The 24,693-nt window shown below is 33.2% G+C and overlaps 1 protein-coding gene across 2 annotated transcripts in view; it reads left to right on the top strand.

The window, feature by feature from the left end:
* Window positions 1–24,693, top strand: part of PLEKHG7_1 — a 176,991-nt gene that overhangs the window by 117,645 nt on the left and 34,653 nt on the right. For both annotated transcript variants that reach the window (XM_051213017.1, XM_051213018.1), the window contains 7 exons: window positions 268–332; window positions 5,680–5,828; window positions 9,986–10,020; window positions 12,309–12,401; window positions 21,181–21,324; window positions 23,520–23,615; window positions 24,189–24,290. In XM_051213017.1, coding sequence (XP_051068952.1) covers window positions 268–332; window positions 5,680–5,828; window positions 9,986–10,020; window positions 12,309–12,401; window positions 21,181–21,324; window positions 23,520–23,615; window positions 24,189–24,290 — 684 coding nt within the window. The remainder of the gene's footprint in view (window positions 1–267; window positions 333–5,679; window positions 5,829–9,985; window positions 10,021–12,308; window positions 12,402–21,180; window positions 21,325–23,519; window positions 23,616–24,188; window positions 24,291–24,693) is intronic.

Raw genomic sequence — 24,693 nt, 5'->3', positions numbered from 1 at the left:
AACTTTGCTATATGTGCTATCCAATAATAAACTGTAATCGTCACTTTGTATTGCATTCTAAATTCAAACACTGTTGGGATTTATTTAATGACAGTTATCAAGGTGATTGATAAATGAAACCTAAGGAATTATCTAGAAGCCAAGCCACTACATGCGTTTCATTAATATTTTTATGAATATTTCTAATAAGTTCTAACTAAAATAAAAATTGATTCTGATTTTCTTTCTCTTTACTATACTTCACTTCATTTCTATTTTCTTTAACAGAATTTGATCGGTGAAACAGAAGTTGAAAATCAAGACACTACAACCATTTCACAAAATGTCAACAAGTAAGTATAATGAATTGAATATACAGTATTAGTTAGTATGTTAAGCCCATATAACATATTCTAGCTTATGGACAGGCTAATTTATCCATCCTTCTTGAGTCACGTTTTGACCTTGTTGATTTTTCACTTATCAAACTTGACTACTTTTTATATAAGCGTATGTAGGTACACTTCTTATCTTATTCATCACGTGTCTATAGCTTGTTTTTATCTGACTATAAATATCAATTCATGCTTGATTAAATCGAGTTAGCTCATTTGATTCTCAACTGCCAGTCATTTCGCTTCATTCTTTTTTCTTCGCTTGATTCCTCTAATTGTCTGTCCAGATCAATGAGTGTACAAAATATACGTATTCAAACATCCATTCTCATATTTAACTTATTTAATTCCGTTATTCACTAACGTGATTTAAGTCGATAATTATTATACAACGCTAGATGGGATATATATTTCAATAGTAATCAATAACATTCATACGATCCAATTGAAGTCAGATATCAGACCACCAATACATATCTTACTAACAAATAATATATATCACTGGTTGAAATCATGGGTCAATTAAAGCTAGACAACCATGGGAAACCTGGAAGCACTGAACGACCGTTTCGTCCTAGTGTGGGACACCTCGGAAATGCGCATCCACGATACCGCCCCCGGTGAGATTCGAACCAAAAATCTATTAATCTCGCGTGCAAACGCTTAACCACTAGACTACTGAGCCGGCATCCAATCGTGTTAATCTCTAACTTCAACTGATCCACGGAATTGTAGAGAAAACAATAATATACGATGAAATACAATCTTTACAAATCCACATTCTGATAATATTCATATGTTCACTAGTGACTAACTTCAAGATGGATTTATTGGAGTTCTAGTGAGAAGCCGTAATCAATCGAGTTGAATCTTTGGTGGCCCATTAATCTGACTCCAATTTAGGATGTACGAATGATTGTTATCGCTGATTCTCGTATATAATCGTCGACTTAAATCGCGTTATCCAATAACGGAATTAAATAAGTCGAATAACGAGAATTGACTTGAGAATACATATATTTCGTACATGAAGTGAATGAAGCACAGCAAAGCAAAATGACACGTATGGAAGATGGCTGGGAAGCCAACTCCATTTTAATCAAGCGTTACTCAGTATTTATAGTCAGACAAAAATAAACTACAAACATGTGATGAGTCATGGGACATGAAGTGTACACACATATACGCTCATATATAAAAACAGTCAAGACTGATAAGTGAATAATTGACAAGGTCAAAATATGACTCAAGTAGAATGAATAAAATGGAATGTCCGAAAACTAGAATATAAGATATATGGGCTTAAAATAATGACTGACACTACAAATCCATGTTGGGTGAAGGCAGTTATCCACTTCAGACAATGGATGAAGGATTGCGCATGATCATGGATTGATCAAGTTAAACATTATTACCGTTGGATGTGAGCTCAGAGGTCTGCAGATTAAGCATTCGCGCACGCGATCGAAGGTTCTGGGTTTGAGTCCTGCGTTGGGAATCGCGGATGTGCACTGTTGAGGAGTCTCATAGTAGAACAAGTTGTCCGTCCAGTTTCCCTAGGTTTTCCATAGTGGTCTAGCTCCAATTGACTCATGATTTCAACCAGTGAAATTTCTAAAATCTCCACAAAACCCCTTCTGAAAATAATGCATATATTTCATTGAAAACAAACGTTTCTATTAAACAACAAAAACAATATAATGGATACATTTCCTGTACTAGTTTACATATGTATAATAATAATAACGGGAGATTTTGAAGCAAACATTTGACATAATAGATAAAATGTAAATTGTCTACCTTATACACGATTGTTTATGTTTCAGTAAATTTATTGTGCTCTTATATTGTCCATATAGTGTTTATAATCAATCTGTTTCAGTCATTTCCAGTTTCCAGTTGTTGTTTTTTTCTTTTCTTTATTGATTAATTGTATGTGGAATCCACTTCTAGCCACCATCCATCTTTGCTTAAAAAGCTTGTGAATTAAGGCAATATCGAGGCAATCCGCACAGGATGCACATGTGCCAACATGAGACTGATCAATTGCAGTCCTAAATAACAATGGGAAGAAATAAGTAAAAACAATACCAAGTTTATGTTAATACATCAGTTAATGGTTCATGTGTATTAAAATGACTGATGATAAATCCTTGATCATTTACTATTTGAATGAATATAAAAGCTTTTGAAATTTATGATGAGTAGTATGATAGAGTTGGAACATTTAAAAACTGATTCAGATCGATAGTTTATATGAAAGTAATAATAATAATATTAATAATCATAGTAACGTAATCATCATACAGTCGTGGATGCCCATTTACTAAGCTGAAACAGGCATCCAGTACTTCTAGGTTTACATAGGCTGTCCTACATGGATCAGTTCGTGATTTTAATTAAATTTTACAATATCCGTAATCCATATTAACAATAATCTTAATAATGTACATGAAAAAATTGTTTGTACACATGAGACCTAGTGATTATTCGTTAAAGTGTAACATCTTCAATTATTGGTAAGTCATTAATTTACTGGTCAACACCGGAACTAAGGATAGGGAGTGGAGTAGTCGAACGCGTTGACAACTCCACTTATCTTGGAAGTCTGGTCAGCCCTAATGGGTCGGTGTCTGACGAAATCTCAGCACGGATTCGAAAAGCTCGTCTAGCTTTTCCAACTTACGTCACCTATGGCGAAGGCAAGATATCCGTCTATCAATTAAGGGACGAGTATGCTGCGCGGCAGTTCGTTCCGTTCCACTTTACGGCGGCGAAACATGGCCATTAAGAGTTGAAGACACTCGTAAGCTACTAGTATTTGACCACAGATGCCTTAGAAATATTGCTCGCATCTTCTGGGATCACCGGGTAAGTAACAGAGAGGTTAGACGCGGAGTATTAAGGAATGATGGTAAATCAGTTGATGAGGTTGTGAATCTTCATCGACTGAGATAGTTGGGTCACGTGTTACCTATGCCCGAACACCGATTGCCACGACGCGCAATGCTGACTAGTGTTGGATGTGGTTGGAAGAAAGTTAAGGGCGGTCAAACCAAAACGTGGCATCAGTCATTGAAGTCACTAACTTCTAGTCTGAGCCATGTTGGTAGATGCAGACTACTTAGTTGTGGTCCGCGTGACTATCGTAACCAATGTTTGGAGACTGTGGGTGACATGGCTCAGAATCAATCACAATGGTATAGATGTATACACTCTATTTTTTCCCTTGAACTCTGAGATTAAAATCGCTTTCTATCTTTCTTTCTACGAACTAATTCTTTCTTTCTGTACTATATCCTTATATGAAATCTTTCTTTTATATGTTACCACCTCTGAATTAACTACTTTTACGAATCCGGTGTTCAACTTGCTGTGCTAATGTGGTATGGCAACTTGGACCTATGCATATATGTGCCTGATCCTACGTTTTAGCTGAGTGACTGAATTTATCTTAAATAACCAAGTTGTTTTATTTATAGAACTGAAGATTTGAATGCGAAGAAAAAATAAACTGAAAAAAGTACTTTCATTCGACAAATTCAAAACAAAATAAGAACATTATCACTAGAACTAGATAATTACTGAATGTTGTAGAAGAGAAAAAAACAGAGAGATAAAGCTTTTACAGATATTTTTTCCCTTAAAATTTATCATCTTCGTTAAACTGAATAAACATAGGTGTATGCACCTGGTATTGTGTATGTAATGGCAAAAATCAACATTTTTGCCAATTTTAGATTACTATCACAGAATAGTGGTTTAGTGAGCGTTCAATCGAGATGAGGTTTTTTCTATCAAATCACGTTAGACAACTAAAGTAAACGACAAGACATTTGTTTAGTAAGAAGACGTGATCAGTGGAGTTCAATCGAGTCTGTTGTGAGATAGTAACTCATTGAAAACAATGGTGGACTGTGGAGCAATTTTGTGGATTGGTTGAAGTTAGAAATTAATACCGTTAGATGCCGGTTCAACGGCCAAGAAGTTAAGCGTTCGCGCACGAGACTGATAAGTCCTAGATTCGAATCGCGCTGGGCGGGATCATGAATGCGCACTACTGGGGAATCCTACAATAGGACGAAATGGCCATCCAGTGCTTCCAGGTTTTCCATGATGGTCTGGGTTTAATTGACTCATGAATTCAACTATTAAATTACTATAATATCCACAAAACCCCTTTCTAGTTTACTTAGTAGTTTGTTTTTAATTTAGCTATTTATACAGAAATGGAAACAATTTATGTCACTCTTAAAGATGATTATACTAGGAAACTTATTCATTATTTACAATAGACATACTCAAATAACTAAAAAAATAACTAAATTGACATAACATTCACTTATTAGATAAAATAGTATGGTTAATACTAGTATTATTTTTCATAAAGTGTAAAAAAAATGGTAAAGCTGTTTAATTTGGAAGTAGCTTTCATTTTCATTCATATACACAGCAACAACCTAATGGCAATAAGTTACATTAACTTCTAAGGATAAGTCACAATGTAATAAGTCAATTGACACTGACATATCTAAATACCATATTTAATTAATAGACTGATAAGTCCTGGGTCCAAATCTCAGAGGGGGGCGGAATCGTGGACGCGCACTGCTGATGAGTCCCACAATAGGACGAAACGGCCATCCAGTGCTTCCAGGTTTTCCATGGTTGTTTAGCTTCAACTGACTCATGATCTCAGCCATTGGGATTAATATACTATTTATTAAGACAAAACACTATAATATGTCTAAATGAACTGAATATCAGTTTTCTTAGAAAATTTATGTGAAGTATATGGATTAGCTTTCATTTCATTCATTTTGTTCACCCTTCGTTCATCCTTCGTTTAACCTGTCTGGATGGTTTTCTACAATATAATGACTATCTTGCCGAATTATACTCCGTATATAACTGATATCGAAAGAGAAAGTAAATTGATAAACATACATCAGTGTGATGAATTCAGACAGTCTTTCCTGACAACTTACAATGTAGGATAATTATAAGAACAGCATTCAATTTGACTGCGATGAATATTTTTCAAGCGTTTTCTGGTTAGCGTTTTGTTTTTGGTGAGTTAGTTTTATACAGGATGGGGTCGCTAACCCCATATCCAACACTCCTCCTTTATCCGGGCTCGAGACCGGCAGTATCCCCCGAGGGGCTCCAGGCAAAGTTATTTTTCAAGCACTTTTTCTTGATTTTCAAGTTGATATTTCAATGTTTGTTCACTTTTTTTAAAATTATAACTTCAAGAAGAGTATCATCTATTTTTTCCTCTGTATTTATTGCATCATTTTTTTAGGAATTTAAATGAAACTGGACAAGAACGTCCACCAATTACATCATCAGTGAATTCATTTCGTGAACGACAAAAAAGAATATTACGTAAACAGAATACTATATCCGATTTAAGTTGTCGTAATCAAATCACCAATACAAATCAAGATTATGGTAAACTTATATTATAATTAATTTAGTCATTTTAATTATTATAATTTAAATATTTATTATAACTTAATGAAGACAAAAGAAAACCAACAACCAACCAACAATCTATTGGATTAAGGAAATTAAAAAGAAACAGTTGTTGTTAGACTCAGTTATAATTTATATTATTGATTAACTAGTATATAGGTATATGTTTGATTATAAATATCCAAAAGACTGTTCATTTATTTAATGAGCATTGTTATTTGATTATTAACAATTGAATACAATCATTTTCCCTTGACATATTTGATTTCTAATATTGATACACCCAAATGCCCTAGTTCGACTGAGAGTGGGGAGAGTTAGCTTTCCTTGCCGAAATGATTTCATATGATCACGTGCATACAATCACTGTCAGGGAAGTCCTACTCACTGCCTTCTTGTGGTGGGGGTGTTGTTCACGAATGGATATAAAGGATTCACCTAGGGAGTTGGAAAATCCTGTTTCCAAACCAGTAGTCCACATGGGCTCCAAGATCCAGAGGAAACTAATTGAATATGAACCCATTGTTAGTAACCGGCACATATGAGATGACATCTCTTTACATTCCTTCATTGTCTTGTGGATTAAACTTTCAGATCAAAGGCTCAGGGAGTGGCTCCTTGAGAAAGCCAACGGCTTTGATCAAGGCACCCGTGCAGTATCCCACTCCTCACACAAATCGAATAATTTATGTTGCGTACATATATTTGGTGCTTCTATGTACCAATGTTTATATGTTTAAATAAATAAAATCTAATATCAATATTGGAGTTGCACCAACTGAGTAAAATGAGATCCTAATCACAAACTAAAAGCTTATCGTTTAAATCACTTTAACTTAGAAAAAATTTATATCGACGAAACATAATCAATCATATTGTTAGTGTAGATATGAAGACAAAAATGTTTCATATAGCGACAGAAAAGTGAAGTTTACTACTGAAAACTGTAAATACCACGACCAAAGTAGAAACCAGTAAACGATAAATGAAGATTTACTATAAATCAGAAATTATAATTGATTAAACTAGTTTTGTGTAAGGTCATTCATTCATTTTACGTAAAAAAGGTGTACTACTTCTACTTAAGATTTCACTTAATCTATCTTACGTTATCCATATCTATTATCAGAAAGGGGTTTTGTGGAGATTTTAGTAATTTTATAGTTGAATTCATGAGTCAGTTAAAGCTAGACCATCATGGAAAACCTGGAAGCACTGGATGACTGTTTTATCCTAGTTTGGAGCTCATCAATAGTGCGCATCCACGATCCCGCCCCGTGAGATTCGAACCCAGGATCTATCAGTCTCGTGCGCGGACGCTTAACCTCTAGACTACTGAGTTGATACTGAGTTCCATACTAGGACAAAACGGTTGTCCAGTGCTTCCAGGTTTTCAATGTTGGTCTAGCTTTAATTGACTCATGAATCCAACTATAAAGTTATCCATATCTGTCTATTATGAATTCGTTAACGTGGCACAGCCCAATATGCTGGCTGAAAAAAAAATAGAGCATGATATAAAATTAAACTCTTCTATGAACCACATAATAAATGAACGGAAAAATGTCCTAAAATGCCAGATCCCTATACGCTTACTGATCTCCGAAAAATATGGATAAATAGCTTGACCCATTTTTTTAATGTTTAACAAAAGTTTGGTTTGTATAGATGAAACTGAATATTATTATTCTCTTATCAGAGTTTTCGATAGGAATATATGAACATTTATGAAACTGAATAACTGTTACCTGAATCTAAAAAACTATTTGCTTACTATTATCGCTGTAATCTATATTTTAATTAACAATAACATTTCGCTAAATTTACCTGGAAACTTCAACAAACGGCATCCATCAAGTGTTCAATCAACACTTTAAATGTTTTCATTCATCTCTTTGTTCTTTTTTTTTAAAAATTCATATCTCTAAAGGACAGTAAACTAAGTATTATCATCATCGCTTTGATAAATATCTTCATGATATGACTATGTTGTAGACGGCTAGAAGAAAGTTAGGATTGGCCAAACCAAAACTTGTCATCAGACATTGAAGACACTAACTTCTAGCCTGGGTCATATTAGTAGATACATACAACTTGGTTAAGGTCCCCGTGACTATCCTAACCAATGTTTGGAGAGTCTGAGTGACATAGCTCAGATTCAATCACAATGACATAGGTGTATATGTAGTGTCAGTTATTATGCTAAGCCCATATACCTTATTCTAGTTTTCGGACATCCCATTCTATTCATTCTACTTGAGCCATACTTTGACCTTGTTATTTATTCGCTTATCAATCTAGACTGTTTTTATATGAGCGTATATGTGTGTGCCCTTCTTATCCCACTAATCACATGTCTGTAGCTTTATTTTGTCTGACTATAAATATTGAGTAACGGTTGACTAAAACGGTGTTGGCTTCTCAGCCATCTTCCGTGCGTGTCGTTTTGCTTTGCTCTGTTTCATTCGCTTCATATACAAAATATGTGTATGCACAGGTAGGTTAATTCTCGTTATTTGACTTATTTAGTTTCGTTATTGACTAACGTGATTTAAGTCGACGATGATATACGAGAAAAGGCGATAACAATCATTTATACGATCTAAATAGGAGTCAGATCCACGGGTTACTAAATATACACTCTTTGTCTTCCCTTAAACTATGAGATCAAAATTACTTTCTTCCTAATTCTTTCTTTCTTTTATATATTATCACCATTGAATTAACTACTTCTATGAATCCATTGTTCATCTTGTTGTGCTAATGAGGTAATGGCAAGTTGAACCGATACATATATATGCCTGGTCCAATGTTATAAGTGACTGACATAAATTTTTGACACTATCTATAAATATCTGTTCACAGCTTGAAATTGAATAGTATACTCAATATAATAGTTATATCTAATATTCCAATTATTTAATTATAAAATTGTAATTACAATTATCTTATGTAGATTTATTATATATAACACTCATTCATTAATTATAAAATGGAAATTCATTCAATCTTATTTGCATTAAATAATAAATAATAATCTATTATTTCATTAAATTACCTATATCAAGTTGCTTGGCTAGTTGATTGACGTTAGAACATTTCACAGTATGATTTTTGTTTGTTATCTTTTATCATTATTACCATGGTAACAATTCCGGCTTCTTATTTCTTTTTCTTTTCTAAATAAAAAAAATGATCATAAGGATGATTTTTGCATTTTGTATTGTTCCTCAATTTGTTAGAAATTAATTATTTCTTTAATTACATATAGTCCAATATATATAACACTAATTTTAGCGTTGATTACAATTAGTTTGTGGTGTATACTACTGATGTCAACAGATATAAGTAGTATGTATTATCCGTTGGAAGTAAAATACTTGAAAGTAGAAGATTAAAATAATTAAAGAAAAGTGAATGAGAATAAAGAATGATTTCTGTGGAAATAAAGGAATAGTGAAGTCTGAGACGATTGATTGATTGATATTCGTTTTTTTGCAAATGGAGTATTTACTGTATGGTCAGCAAATTTAAGTAGAGCATTTTGTAATTTTGATGTCCCTACTTGTTCGTTCTCGTTCACTACAAGTTGAGTAATTTTTAAATTCCAAAGCTGATAGTGTCAACTCAATTTATCATATTCAAATACTTTAGCTTATTCAATTGCATAACAACTTGTCATTGATTGTTATTATTAATTATTGTATACTACTTTTTACTTGAATTTCAGCATTTCCTATTAGAACAATACTGATGTGAATACTGAATATAATAGATCTTATATATACATATACTTTTATAAGTGATTTTTTACGCTTTACTGTTCTAACTCAATCCATGATACCAATTGTTTTATAAGTGTATAATGAATGAATCAAGTTTATCATTCATTAACTTCATTTCTTTCTTTCTTCTGTTAATCAATGATGAACACATTCTCTTATAACATTGATTAACTAGTTGAATACTATACCTAATTAATTGACTTACTTTAATAAGCATTACAAATGGTTACTTCAATGTAATATTCTTATGGTTTTCATTAGTTATTCATTATTATACAATATCTATTCATTATCTTTCATTCATTAATAATATAATCTTTCCTTATTTGTTTGTTTGTTTCTTCATAGAATTGAAAAGAAGAGCTAATGTTTTTATGAAACTGGTAAGTTTGCAAACATACAAAAACAAAACAACCTTATTCACATAATTCAATTTGATTTTGAATAATGACGAAAAAAACATTTTTGTTCTTATAAAATGATGTCGAAAAACGTAAGTAGTTAAAGGGAATACGCACAGGATGCACATATGCTAATAACAGACTGATCCATTGTAGTACTAAACATCAATGTGAAGATTGATGTAAACAATGCAAAGTGAATTTAAACTTCACCCCATTGTACAAACAATTGGTTATCAGAACTCAGTAACTAGGTGGATAAAGCGATGACGTTTGTAGCGAACGGTAGTGGGTTCGTGTCCTAGAGTGTACATCGACACTGAGATGAAAATAGATCCAAATAGGACGTAACACGTGTCCTGGAGTTCATTGCCTACCACTATCTATCTTTGCTTACTAAAGAGTAATGTTATTATTAATAATGAACTGAAAATGAATTTATTATAGAAATACTTGAAAATGAAAGTTTCAAAAGATCTCGTGTACACTTTAGTAACCTAAAACCATTCTATTTATTTTAAACCATTTATCTTTATGCTGAGAAGTGGCTAATGTTCTAGTTGTATAGTATTAAATCAAATGATTATTATCATATTCATCCGTTCATGGCAAATATGTACAATATTTGTCAAAGCTTAAACAGTTCTTCCTTAGTTTATTCAACTTGATGTAACAAATAAAGCTTAATTAATCCATTATCAAAATGACTGAAGATAATGTATTGGATATCGGTGAAGTAAGAATCATTTTGATTTTAATTTATAAAGAGAGGGTACATGTCCGTAATCTTGCAGGATATCTACATTTCAATGTTCAATAAGCGTACAATATCTAGCATTTTTCTGTTCATTTAGTGACTGAATCTTGGATATTAAGGTATATCATCAATAGAGATTTCATTTCAAATCTTTTTGCATTATATACTCACTAAATTCGTCAAGTTGAGATATACCACAGTGTTGTGTTCATGGATGATATGTTGACAACTTTAGAAGATTGAAAATCATGCTCTTATATCCTTCAGTCACCTATCAAATAAACGTAAAACTATTTAAAAAATGCTAGATATTGCACTTTTACTGATCAATTGTTAAAGGGAGGTTATCTATACACAAGATAATTGAACGATGTCTTGATCTTGTGACTCTACGACACTTATTCTCAGTATACACTTTTAATTGGTACTACATAACAAATGAACACCGCTACGCATCTAGGCGAAAAAATACTACCGATGCAAATATGTGGATGCCTTATATCATTGACTTCTATATCTGTTTTGTGGTCGTCGTCGTCATCGTCGTGTTTTGGGGGTTCATAAATCATCACTTATACCAGTCTTTGTGTTCTTACTTTCGCATCGTAAGAACTGCAAAGGTCCCTCGTTTCGAGTATAAGTGATAAGCGTTTTCGACATAACAATCAGCGATGACCAGTTATAACAAGTAGCATTCAATTGATATGTTATAACAATATTAGTAGCTGATAGTCTATGTAAACTGTAGTAGACTTTTCGCGATATGAAATTTACAACTCCAATGTACATATTGCTTCATGGATATTTCTAAATAGATACCTGTATACGATACATATTGGAAGCTAGATTACTTTAGAGAAACCAACAACAAATATTTGTCCTGAGAATTTTTCTAAATGATACGGTAGAAATATTAACTATGTGATTGTAAATGTAATCAGAGTAGTCGATTGTTACCTGAATATAACTGTTCTCGATGTATTCACAAAGACAAATATTCCTCACTGATAAAATATCTTGTTGAGAATACTAGATATACAAATACTAGACTATCTAAACTGTATGAAGTTTCACTATCTTGGTACAAATGTTTAACAAACCTGAGCTGCAATTAATTATCACAATAAAGTGTGAGTTGAACGGTAAATCCCCGTTAGATTTTTGTCCATTTTACTTACAACCTTCTAGAGAATCTATCAATGAACTTGATTACATCTATCGCAATTATCTGACCATCTATAGATTTCGTTCTTCTGAACAATGGAAGCTTCACGACCAAATCATCCAGTTCATAGAAGAAAATATCTAAATCATTCATTTGAGCTAAACATTTTCTCAACCATCTCAAAATGATCAAATACCATTCGTACACTGAAACAAACATTAATTATAATGATCTTTTTGACACAAATATGTTTTCGTTGAAAAAAATGTTTGAATTCAACAACTTTCAGGCAAAAAAAAAGAAGGTTTCGGTCTCTAACGGAAACAAATTATTTTTTTTAATTTTCAGATTGAACGAGGTACACGTTCCAAAGATTTAAACGAGGCATTACAATCACTTAAACCATCATATTTTCATGATCAATATCTAGAATCATTTAGAGTAAGTGAATAATATTTTTCTTTAGAATACTTGATATATCATAAATGTATTCAAGTTTATATAGCCTGATAAATGAGTTATAGAATGGCTCATTATTATCCAACCAGTTATCCGGAAACAATAATTTATATACTACATTATTAAATGAAATATTTAACGCTTTAAAGTGAATATCCTCGTGGGGAGTGCATGGAGGGTATTGCAAGATGATTGTTCTAGTATACATGATCTTTGGTAGATTACATATTTACAAATCAGATTGTATTATGATCAAACTAATAGCTAAATTAAATGAAAGTAGCGATTATTTATTCATTCTGTGTGTTTTTTTCAATCATCACAATTCTTCTTCATTACTAATTATATTCAATAATTTATTGTCGTAAGTCAATGAAACATTCATTCAATGTAACATTGATTTACATAATTCCAATGTAAAATACAGATTTATTTATACCACTTCAATTATACAATAATAATTTTAACAGTTGAGATCATGAGTCAATTGAAGCTAGACCACCATGGAAAACCTGGAAGCACCGGACGGCCGTTTCGTCCCATTGTGAGACTCCTCAGTACACAAACAAAAAACAATAAATTCTTTATATTAGTAGGTGTACTTAATTCGTGAGTATCAATATGGGTTTGTGGAGATTATTACGTTTTTGATTGAGATCATGAACTGATTTATGTTAGACCAGCATTGAAAACCTGGAAGTACTGGACGGCCGTTTCGTCCTATTATGGGTCTCCTCAACAGCGCGCATCTAAAATACCACTGGCGGGATTCGAACCCAGAGCCTCATGTCTTGCGCGCGAACGCTTAACCTTTAGACCACTGAGCTAATCGACATCAAACGGTGTTAGTGTTTAGCTTCAATCAATCCATAAATTCTAGGAGCTCTATTAAGAAGCCGTGACCAGTAAAGCTAATCCGTGTCGGGTAGAGACAGGTATCTGCCTCATTACAATAGCAGATGATCGCGTAATCTCGTGGATTCGTTGAAGTTAGACATTAACACTGTTGGATGCCGACCAGTTCAGTGGTCTAGATGTCAAGCGTTCGCAAGCATGACAGGAGGTTCTGTGTTCGAATCCCACCAGTGGGATCGTGGATGCGCACTTCTGTGGAGTTCCACAATAGGACGAAACGGCTGTCCAGTGCTTCCAGGTTTTCAATGCTGGTCTAACGTTAATCGATTCGTGATCTCAATCAAAAAAATAATTAATAAGTCTTTATCTTGTTTTTGGAGGTCATCATCTTTTATTGTCTTTTTCACATCCTCTAAATCTGGTTTCTTTTTTCACGTTTGAAGTATCATTTATTTTAGTTATATCAAAAATCGTTAAATTTGTTATTGAATAATAGAACAGTTAAAAGAAGACCTAAAGGCTTTACTTTAACTTAATATAAGCCTCCTAAATGTAAACTTTCAAGATACTTCTATTTTGAAAGAAACTCTCATTCAATAATTCTTGGTTTTCAATGGTCTACTTGAAAGACAGTTTTTTTCTAACATTTACGTTACTGTATATTAGAATAAGAACTGTAGAGACGCTCATTGACAACATTATTGGAAATGGTTTACATCACAGACTTGATAAAAATATATCTCCCATTGATATCCTCTTTTCCTAACAGATAGACCGTTTCATTAATGGAAATTTATTTAGGAAAGTGTATTGGTTATTCCACCTATTTTCACTGATTTACACATCTTCAGCACAAACTAAATCTGATTTGGTATCTCAGTCATAGAACAGACTATTGTGTCCTCAAGATACTGAAAATGGTGAAGCGAATAAACTAAAGAATACACTATATAATTCCGTCAAAAAATATTTGTCGGGACAGGAAAATGGGGCAAACTGTCAGGCGGTCAGGAAGAAAGCCCTTTATCTTGAACTTGATTTTAAAAAGGAAAAAGCAGGTAACATCTAAACACATTTAATTAAAAGATTTATTGAAGAACCTTTAGCGTCCCTGAGTTACATGCGATCTTCGCAGTACATATACAACGTATCAAAGATAGGTTAATGATGACGGGCTTCTTCATGTGCGTATACAGTCTTAACTAATCCACTGGAGCTAGTTACATAGGCCGTACTCAAAGGGCTTTATCCTTGAGTGCTCGGGTGTATATACCAGAAGGGTTGGGGAATGGTATTAATAAGTCTATTAACAGCGCCATCCGTCCTCATTTGGTAAATAGTAAGCATCGTATTAAAATGGAGGAAACTTTGTTTTATATCAAATCCCAAACAATCTATCTAAAGGAACACGAATACGAATTCTCTACGTAGCTGAAACCACCGGGATCAACTCAAACTCTATATTTGTCTCGGTCCACCGCTGGATCACTGTATACATAAAATAAACTTTGTAAACCCCTTTATGTTTACTTCTCACCTGTTCCATTCTTAACTTATACATTCATTCATGAATTTCCTATCATAGTTACCATGCCAATACCTCACTTATTTATAATATGTTTATATGATATTATTATAACCTCTATTACATCAATAAACTTCTCCTACTATGCATTTTGTTCAGACGATATATTTTATTATCATTTTGATTGTAACTTGATATCTTTCAACGAATCATTTTGACCTTATTTAAATTAATTTCCTATTTTACAAATGACACACATTGTTAAAGTAATAAATACAAAAGTACATCGTTTTTAACACGATATTGCCTAATTCATAAACATATCTTATTGTATCGTTTATTAACAGAATATAATAACTGTAAATCATAATAATGAAGTTACTAAAAACAAATGTTTATTTCAATGTTTAATATTTTCAAAAAGGGATTTTATGGAGATTGTAGTAAAGTAATGGTTGAATTCATGAGTCGATTGAAACTAGACCATTATGGAAAACCTGAAAGCAATGAACGGCCGTTTCGTCTTAGTATGGGAATCCTTAACAGTACTCACCCACGATACCACACTGGGGGTCCGAACCCAGGAATTTCGGTCGTTCGTGCGAACTCCGGCCCAGTGGTCTGTCGGTCTCACGCGAGACCATACTAAGATGAATCGACCGTCCAGTGTTCAATATCTTTGGAATTGATGATTTAAGATTGACATAATATTGTTTTCACCATTTCATAAAAGATACAAAACTACTGATGCATAAATTAAGTTAATTTTGTGTTATGAATTGATATATGTAAAATGCTAGTTTTCGTTTATAAAAAGTTCATATTCATATTATTTATGTAATACTCAAAAGTTACTTGTTTTTTTTCGAATCATTGAACTGATATTGGATTATTATGACATTAATAGACAGAACTTAACAGTTTATAATATGTAGATTGTGACAGTTAATCGAAAAATTCATGCATAAAATAGCAAGAATAAGTACGTAGTTGAATTCAGCAAACAATGTGATGATGTTAGATACAAGTTGTTGCTATTACATCATTCAGGTTTATAATTGTAATCATCCTAATGATTATTCAGCTCATAGTGTGCAGAATATCTTCATGAGTATAGTTGAATTCATGAGTCAATCAAAGCTAGACCACCATGGAAAAACTGCAAGCACTGGATGGCTGTTTTAACCTAGTATGGGACTCCTCAGCAGTGCGCATCCATGATCCCGCTCGCGGGATCCAAACTTAAGACCTTCGGTTTCGCGTGCAAACGCTTAACATTTAATTTTATTATATCCTTCAATATTACACCTGTGATTTGATTATTTATACCAGATTCTTTAATATTTCTATGGAACAACAATCGAACAACTATACTAACTGGTATCGAGATGGTGGAGAAGATTTGTAGCTCAGGTGGATGGTTTTGGTGGAGTTTTGTTCTCTGAGCTGGATGTTTGGTCGTGATGGATACGAATCCCGTCAAAAAATTAGACAACCAGATGTCAAGGACTTTAAACAAGCTAATCAAAGCAGGAGAAATAACAAAACAAGACCAATGGAGAATGAAATTCAATGGACCAGTACTCCCTCGATTCTACGGCAGACCCAAAATACACAAACCAAACATTCCACTACGCCCAGTTGTAGCACTCCCCGGAACTCCAACGTACAACCTGTCAAAAGAAATTTCACGAATACTGAGACATTTAGTAGATTCAGCCAACCACTCCATCAAATCCCCCACACAATTCCTGGACTAAATTAAGGACATTCAAATCAACAACGAAGAACTAATGATATCCTTCGACGTAAGAGCACTATTCACCTCAATTGAACCAAAATTAGCAAAAGAAACTATATCCCTGCTGCTCAAGAACGACACAAATCTCACTAAATACACGAAGCTTCAAATTCAAAGTCTACTGGAACTCATCGATTTATGTCTAACAACATATTTTCAATTCAACAACAAAATCTACGAACAAACAAAAGGGACACCAATCGGATCACCAATATCAGGACTGATCGCAGAGGCAGTGATGCAAAGACTAGAAGCCGCGATACTACCAGTGATCAAGCCAAAAATTTGGATTCGCTATGTAGACGACACTTTCGTCATCATCAAAAAGAATGAGCTGGAAAATACTTACAAACTGATCAACAACGTTTTCGATGATATCAAGTTCACGATGGAACAGGAGTCAAACAACAAACTATCATTCTTGGATATATTGGTCACTAGAACCGACACAGGAAAACTGGAAACTCAAGTATATAGGAAACCGACCCATACAGATCAAATCCTCAACTACAATAGCAACAACCCAAGAGCCCACAAAATCAACTGCGTACACACTTTGTTCAAGAGGGCGAGGACACACTGTAGCACACTGGCAGCACGAAAAAATGAAGAGAAATACACGACCAAACCATCCAGCTCAGAGAACAAAACTCCACCAAAAACTAACAATAATTCACCTACCATATTAAAACATAATACATGATAATGACAATGTTATCTTATTCAATTATTTTGTATATACCTCATAAAAAATAGAAACAAAATATTTCCATTCTTGTGTCGTTTCAAAATATTCTCCTAGTAGATATCAATTATTAAAAGTACAAACGTAGCAATCGATGAAAAAACTAAAAAAAAAAACAACACCCACCCATAAATAAATTGACCTCATTTTTTTCTCTTGTAATAATATAACGAACAAAACATAGTTATTGTTTTTTTTTTCTTTCTCTCCCTTCACTTATACTCAATATGATTTCCTTTTGATATATTCTATACTCTCTCTCTCTCTCTCCCTTATCACTATGGCTGTGTGCGTGCATGCATGCGTGCGTGTATGTGTAACTATGTGTGTGTATGTGTTCAGATCAATTTACAGATGACCTTCCTTTCAACTTTAATTTCGTTGTAGGTTAATTTAATAATTTCATTTAACAACAAATATTTTCTCATTATAAAAATTCTTTTTTTTTAAGAAAAAAAAACAAAAAATAATAATAAACTAAAATACCCTGAATATGTAATGAAATAAGATTGGAATAAAAATGTTCCTATTCATTTTGTACTTATATTATCATGTCATGTTAATATTTAAATGGGAACAATAATAAAGTTGGTTAAAATAAGATTCATTAGTTAGGTTAAATTATTATTATTATTATTATTATTATTATTATTATTATTATCATGAAATGACCTGAGTTAGTAATTCATTGAAAATCTGGGAACGCTAGACAGTTGTTTCTTCCTAGTATAGGACTTTGTTTGTTTTCCTCAATGAACATGGTTAACTTTATTGGGTATCAACCTAGAGCCTCCAGTTTCTCAGTGAATTCTAAAGCTCTAAACTATTAAGCAGACACTGATTGGTGTACATGTTTAGCTACAATAAATTAAAGATAATTAGTGAGCTGATGGTCCTTGGTTCGACCCATAGTTAGGTTATAACTGTGTACAGTTGGGAAGTTCAATATATTGAGATGAAACAGATATTTAATGCCTGTTTGTTTTCAATCATTGTGTAAAATGAATCAGTTGTTAATATCAATAGCATTAAATAGTATCGGTAAACCTTTATACTGATAATTAACTATTATTATTATTATTATTAATATTATTATTATTACATATCAAATAAATTCATCAGGACAGTTTCTTACTGATTTTTAATGTTATGAAATAAAGAGTTTTACAGATCCATTCAAGGGTTTTGATAACCAGATATAAATATGTCAGACTGAAATATGTTGCGATTTAGAATGATCTTTATTCAGTTGACAGACAGATTTATTGAGGATTCTCTAAATAGCTATATCATCATCAGTATAGGGTTATAAAGTTTGTTGAGTTTTGATTGAGATCATGAATTAATCAATGTTAGATCACCATTGAAAAACTAGAAGCTGTGACCAATATAGCTAATCTGTGTTGGATGTGAGGCAGTTATTCACCTCAAACAATGGGAGACTGTCGCGAAATACCTTAGATTGGTTGAAGCTAAGACATCAATTGGAATAAATGTGCTTTAATAATAGGCATATATAATGTTGATAGACTGTTATTCATTTGAAAAGTTTACAAATCCTGAATGATTTTTACTGAAATTCTTCCAATGAGTAACTGTTTAACTTTGAAGCAAAAGTATGAATCTTTCCAAAAAGTGATACAACCGTACTATGGTTACAAACTTGGGCAAGTGTTAAAGGACCTTAAACCTTCTGCATAATTCAATTCAAAAAATGTATAGAAAATGGAAGATAATTAAAAAGTATGTACACCTTATATATGATTAGTAAATTTATGAAAGCATTATATTCGAACTTATACATGTGGCTTCAAATCAAATCTTTATTGGGACGTGGATAACTTTACAGTGGTGTCTATACTATCTCAACATTTTTTCCTCCTTACATATTAAATAACTGATATGCGAACATTGATCAATAACGAATGTAACCATCTTATCTATAACTTTAAATGCCTCCCCCGTACGCTATTTAGTTGGCAATATATAAGTTTGTATCTACTGAAACATATTCCATGATCATACAAATGAAGTTTGGAAGTATTTGGCTTAGAACATTTCGAAGTAGATTTTCTCAAAATCTCTAACCGACATTTTTTTATTCATACAGATAATTACTCATTCTACCCTATAATCACTTCCTCTATTATACTTTTCCTTTCTGTTGACATTATTATAATGTTTTCTTTTGTGTAGTAACCCAAATTGTGTACCACTGAATTATATTGTTTTCATTTAAACTCGTTATAAGATGGTGAAGATCAGTAAACTTAATAATATTAAAGATACAAATCAAATTCTAGTTAGTTAATGGTAGCAAAAATGGACTATTTTTATGAAATTAAAAAAATAAATGATTAAATACACTAATTAATAGAAAAAGACAATTGGGTTATGACCAATATAGAGTAGGTCAAGTCATTTTTGGTGCTAATAGAATTCCACTGATCAAATGGCATTCTGGTCACTAGTCTATGACACTTGACATCGAGAGCATTATATTTAGATGTAAAACGCTTATTGGAGGTAGTCGACAGAAATTCTAGGTTTCTTACAATTTGGTACTCATCGGAAGGTTATGTCTGTAATCTCTAGGGGCCTGATACTCGTTGACGGACTCGATGTTGCATCATCCAGATTCGCAGTTTGAAACTCTACTATTGAGCTATTCGAACAACGACTGACTTAATGTAGGGATGACAAGTATTTACAATTAATTGATCACTTTGTTGCGCCAAATCTCATGTATTGCAATAAGAATAATGTTTAAAGAGTTTTTTTTAATAAAACACACTTTGTTAGGATTCATAGGCAGATAATCAAAACCTTATTCAGTAGTTAAATGCCAATAACATTTGTATATCGATGAACAGACGAAAATTGCAATACTGTAGTAGAGACAATCTTTTATTCCGTTTGTTCTACTAAATACGGTGTTACAAAACATAGAATGGAATAGTAGCGAATTTATAAACTTCATCGGAAAACAATGATTCCATTTACTAAGCTGAATCTAATATGCACTTACATGATCTATGTTGTCAAATTAATTTTACATATAACCACTTAAGTATGTGAATTCATATTAAATTGATATCATTTGCCTATCAATAAGGTATAGGACATCTGATTTTCTTTAAACTTTCTTAATCTAACAACCTATTCCAATAGTATTCATTCAAAATCATGTTTCTAAACACTGTACCCAATCTATTCAGTTTTCTCATATATTTTTTATTTATTCAAACAAATAAACATTGGTACAAGGAGGCACCAAATAGATATGCGTCACATAAATCATTCGATTTGTGTGAGGGCTAGGATACTGCCCGGATGCCAGAACCGACGCAAGTGGTTTTCTTAGGGGACCACAACCAGAGCCTTTGACCTAATAGTCTAATCCACAGGAAAGTGGAGCAACGCCAGGAAATACAGTCCCAACGATTGGTTCATACTCTGTTTTTTCCTTCAGGATACTGTAGCCCATGTGCACCACTAGTTTGGAATCAGGGTTTTCCGATTCCCCTATGTAGACTCTCCGCGTCTACCAACCCAGTTTTGTCCTCTCAGTTTCGTACAAATACACCCTCACCGTGAGAAGGCATCACTAATTTATTATAATCTTCAGGAGCATGTAACAGTGTAAACAAAATTTTCATTATTTGGTTAGTATTAATTTCATTCTCATATGTAAATCTATGTAAATAGTGACGTAATAGTGACATAATGAAAAGCCATTGAAATAGAAAAATATCTTCATTTGTGTTTTTTCCTGAATATTTACTTAAGCGTACTTTTTTTCTCTTTTCTTAATGCTCACTACTATTTTATTCAGGATTCTCATTGGTCACAATTAGATAAAAGTGGAAATTCGGAAAATACGATGACTGATCGTGAAGTTCGTCGATGTGAAGCAGTTTGGGAATTATTCAAAAGTGAACTAACATTTTTCACTGATCATCTTATGGTGCTTAAAAATGTTAGTGATTATTAATTATATATTCAAAAATAAATATTCATTTTATCATTATCTACATTGGTGACTTTTAAGGCCTTCGTAACCAGTATTATTTACTACATCTTTTTAGTTTGGAAAGCTGTCAAGGGTTATAAATTATAACGATACAGAATCTAAACAACTGCTTTCGTTTTTTTAAATACGGAATCTTCATTATTTTGTAATGACTATAACTAATGATTTCATAGTGTGACCATGATTACCTTCTAATTGAAATTATCTCAGCAAACCGATAAAGTATTTTATTCATTTTTGTAGTGGTTATTTGAATCTTCACATTGATGTTTAGGACTACAAATGATCAGTTTCTTATTGACATATGTTCATCATTTACGGATTACCTCGATATTACCACTTACATTATAGGCAGAAATGGATGATGGATAACAGTGGAATCCACGACACACGTTTCGTCCCATTCGGGATTCATCAGATGAATGTGCCTGAATAACAGAATTAATGTTTACTCTACGACTCGAATCAATTGTCCACCTATTTGTCGAGTTTAGCTGTGATGCAGGTACATACAAATGACAAGTCCCAACTAAGATGAAACACGCGTCTTGAATTCCACTGTTAGCTACAGTTCATCACTTCTCATAATGCATTGAAGTAATCAACAAGCATCAAAACATGTTTGACATATATAGATGAATTGGCGGTTACTTACTTACTTACGCCTGTTATTCTCAATGGAGTATAGGCCACCGACCAGCATTCTCCAACCCATTTTGTCCTGGGCGTTCCTTTCCAGTTCTGTCCAACGTTTGTTCATTTTTCTCATGTCTATCTACATTTCTCGGAGTAATGTGTTCTTTGGTCTTCCTCTCCTCCTTTGGCCTTCAGGATTCTATGTGAGGGCATGCCTTGTGACGCAGTTGAGTGCACTCCTCAATGTGTGTCATATCCATTTCCAGCACTTCTTCCTGATTTCTTCCTCCATTGGAATCTGGTTTGTTCTCTCTCACAATAGGTTGTTGCTGATAGCGTCTGGCCAACGGATCCGAAGTATTTTGCATAGACAGCTGTTTATAAACACTTGTATCTTTGGGAAGATGCCTTTCTGTGGTGTTTGAATGAACTAATGATTTCTTTGTACTTGTTCAATACCTGATTTCGAATTCTAAATACAGTACATTCGTTTGTGCTTATCTAGTACTTCTTGATCCGATTACGCTATTTCTGGGATTCTTAGTTCGTACTATAATTCAAATACTTCTAACCATCATACTTTCATAATTCTCCAGGTTTCCGCCCCATACAGTAGAATAGTCTTGACATTTGTATTGAAAATTGTGACCTTGGCGTTGGTTGAGTTCCAGATGTTCTCCAGTTGCAGATATGCCGCTCTCGCTTTGCCGATCCGCGCCTTCACATATACATCAGATCCACCGTGTTCATCAATGATGCTGCCCAGATGTGTAAAGGTTTTTACATCTTCCAAATCTTCTCCGTCAAGTGTGATTCGATTGTTGCATGCTGTGTTGTATCGGAGAATCCTACTTTTCTCTATGTGTATGTTGAGACCTACTGCTACTGAGGCTGCTGCTACACTAGTCGTCTTCTCCTGCATTTGTTATTGAGTGTGTGACAGAACAGCCAGATCATTTACGAAGTCTAGATCGTCCAGCTGCATCCTATCTGTCCACTGTATCCCATGTTTCCCTACAGATGTTGACGTCTTCATGATCCAGTCGATCACCATGAGAAAGAGAAAGGGTGAGAGTAAGCAACCTTGCCCAACACCGGTATTTACGTCGAACGAGTCTTTCAATTGTCCGAATCAGCGATTGGTCTGAATAAGTTAACTTCTACTCCTACTTATTGAATTGTTCATTTAAATATGTGTATGTTCTTCATTATTCAAACGTCATACACATCTAAGATATTTGGTTATAGAAATTGTAATACGATTATGAAAACTCGCTTTTTTGTGGTAAACTTGGTTTATTCTGTTCCTAACTCACATGAAACATTACAGAAAACTCTTTTTAAGCGATTGATTAAAGGAATTCAATCAAATGTTGTTCTTCACCAAACCAGAAAAGATTCAATAATGCTATCAAGTAGTTTTATGTATGTTCATGTTGTTCGTTTCACTTTTGGCCTACAAACTATATATATAACCATTGTTTATAAATGTTTTATAACTTCAGTGCTTTATGGAACCATTGAAAAAACTGCAAGTGGACGGATATCTTATGTTTGTTGAACCAATGCATTTATTTGGAAATTTGGATGATTTATGTTACGTAAGTTTGTCTTTTTGTTCATCTTAATTTTCTAAATATTATAATAGATATATCTGAAGTTGTGTAAGGTGACTTTTTATAGACAATCATGTGAATTTTTACTGAATGTAACTATTACTATAGTGTAATATTACGCGCTAATTAAATGTGACTAAGATAGTGGTTGGAGGTTGTCAACAGGAAACCCTGTACCTTGGTTTCGCGCTACTTGGCAATCGTCAGCAAGATGTAACTGTAATCTTGAGAGAACTGATGCTCCCTGACAGATTCGATCCCATGTCACCCAGCTTTACAGTCAGAGACGTTATCACTGAGTTATCCGAGCCGCAACTGACCTGTAGGACTGAGATGTATATACAGTTGGCTATTCACTAGGTAATGATCAATCAATTATAAATGTGACTAATTAGCTTAACAGATTGATATTACATTGGATTGGATTGTTTTGGAGCAAATAACTCAAAAATTAAATAAGGTTGATTACAGAGCAAATATATCACATCTTCCAGATAAACTTCTTCTTTTAGTTGTTTTATGGAAATTAATTATACATTTATTCATTTACTTTAATAGGTTAGTCATACATTCTGCCGTGAACTTATCAGTAATTTAAGCCAAGAATCAGTATCTAATGAATTTGGTAGTACTGATGTATTACTTCGTCCGTTAAAAAGGGTATGTTTACAAGTGAAGTTTTTAAAAAGTATATACATTTATGTCATTTTTCCGGGTAAGAAGGAGTAAAAACAGTGACAAATATTGAATTGCTGACAAAGTGATGGTTACGTTCGTTACGATTCATGTTCAATCTGATTTCACCGAAATACTACTGATCGGATGAATTTTTAAAATACTAATGTTGCTTCGTGTAAAGATTGGATATATGCATTTTATCACCAGCATTTATAAAGAGCTTTCTAAGGAAATACATTTTTGTATCATAGTACTTGACTTTAACCAGTCTTTGGTATGACCGCTCTACTTAGTTGTTGTAAGTATGCCCATAAACTGAACTAGATATCAGCTGTGACGGTATGGGTAATGATTAGTATTATTTCAAGATAACATCAAACTAACT

The sequence above is a fragment of the Schistosoma haematobium genome, chromosome 3 (genome assembly GCF_000699445.3).
Source record: "Schistosoma haematobium chromosome 3, whole genome shotgun sequence".
NCBI lineage: Eukaryota > Metazoa > Platyhelminthes > Trematoda > Strigeidida > Schistosomatidae > Schistosoma > Schistosoma haematobium.
The sequence above is the reverse complement of the archived record's forward strand: the minus strand, read 5'-3'. Positions and strand labels throughout refer to the sequence as shown.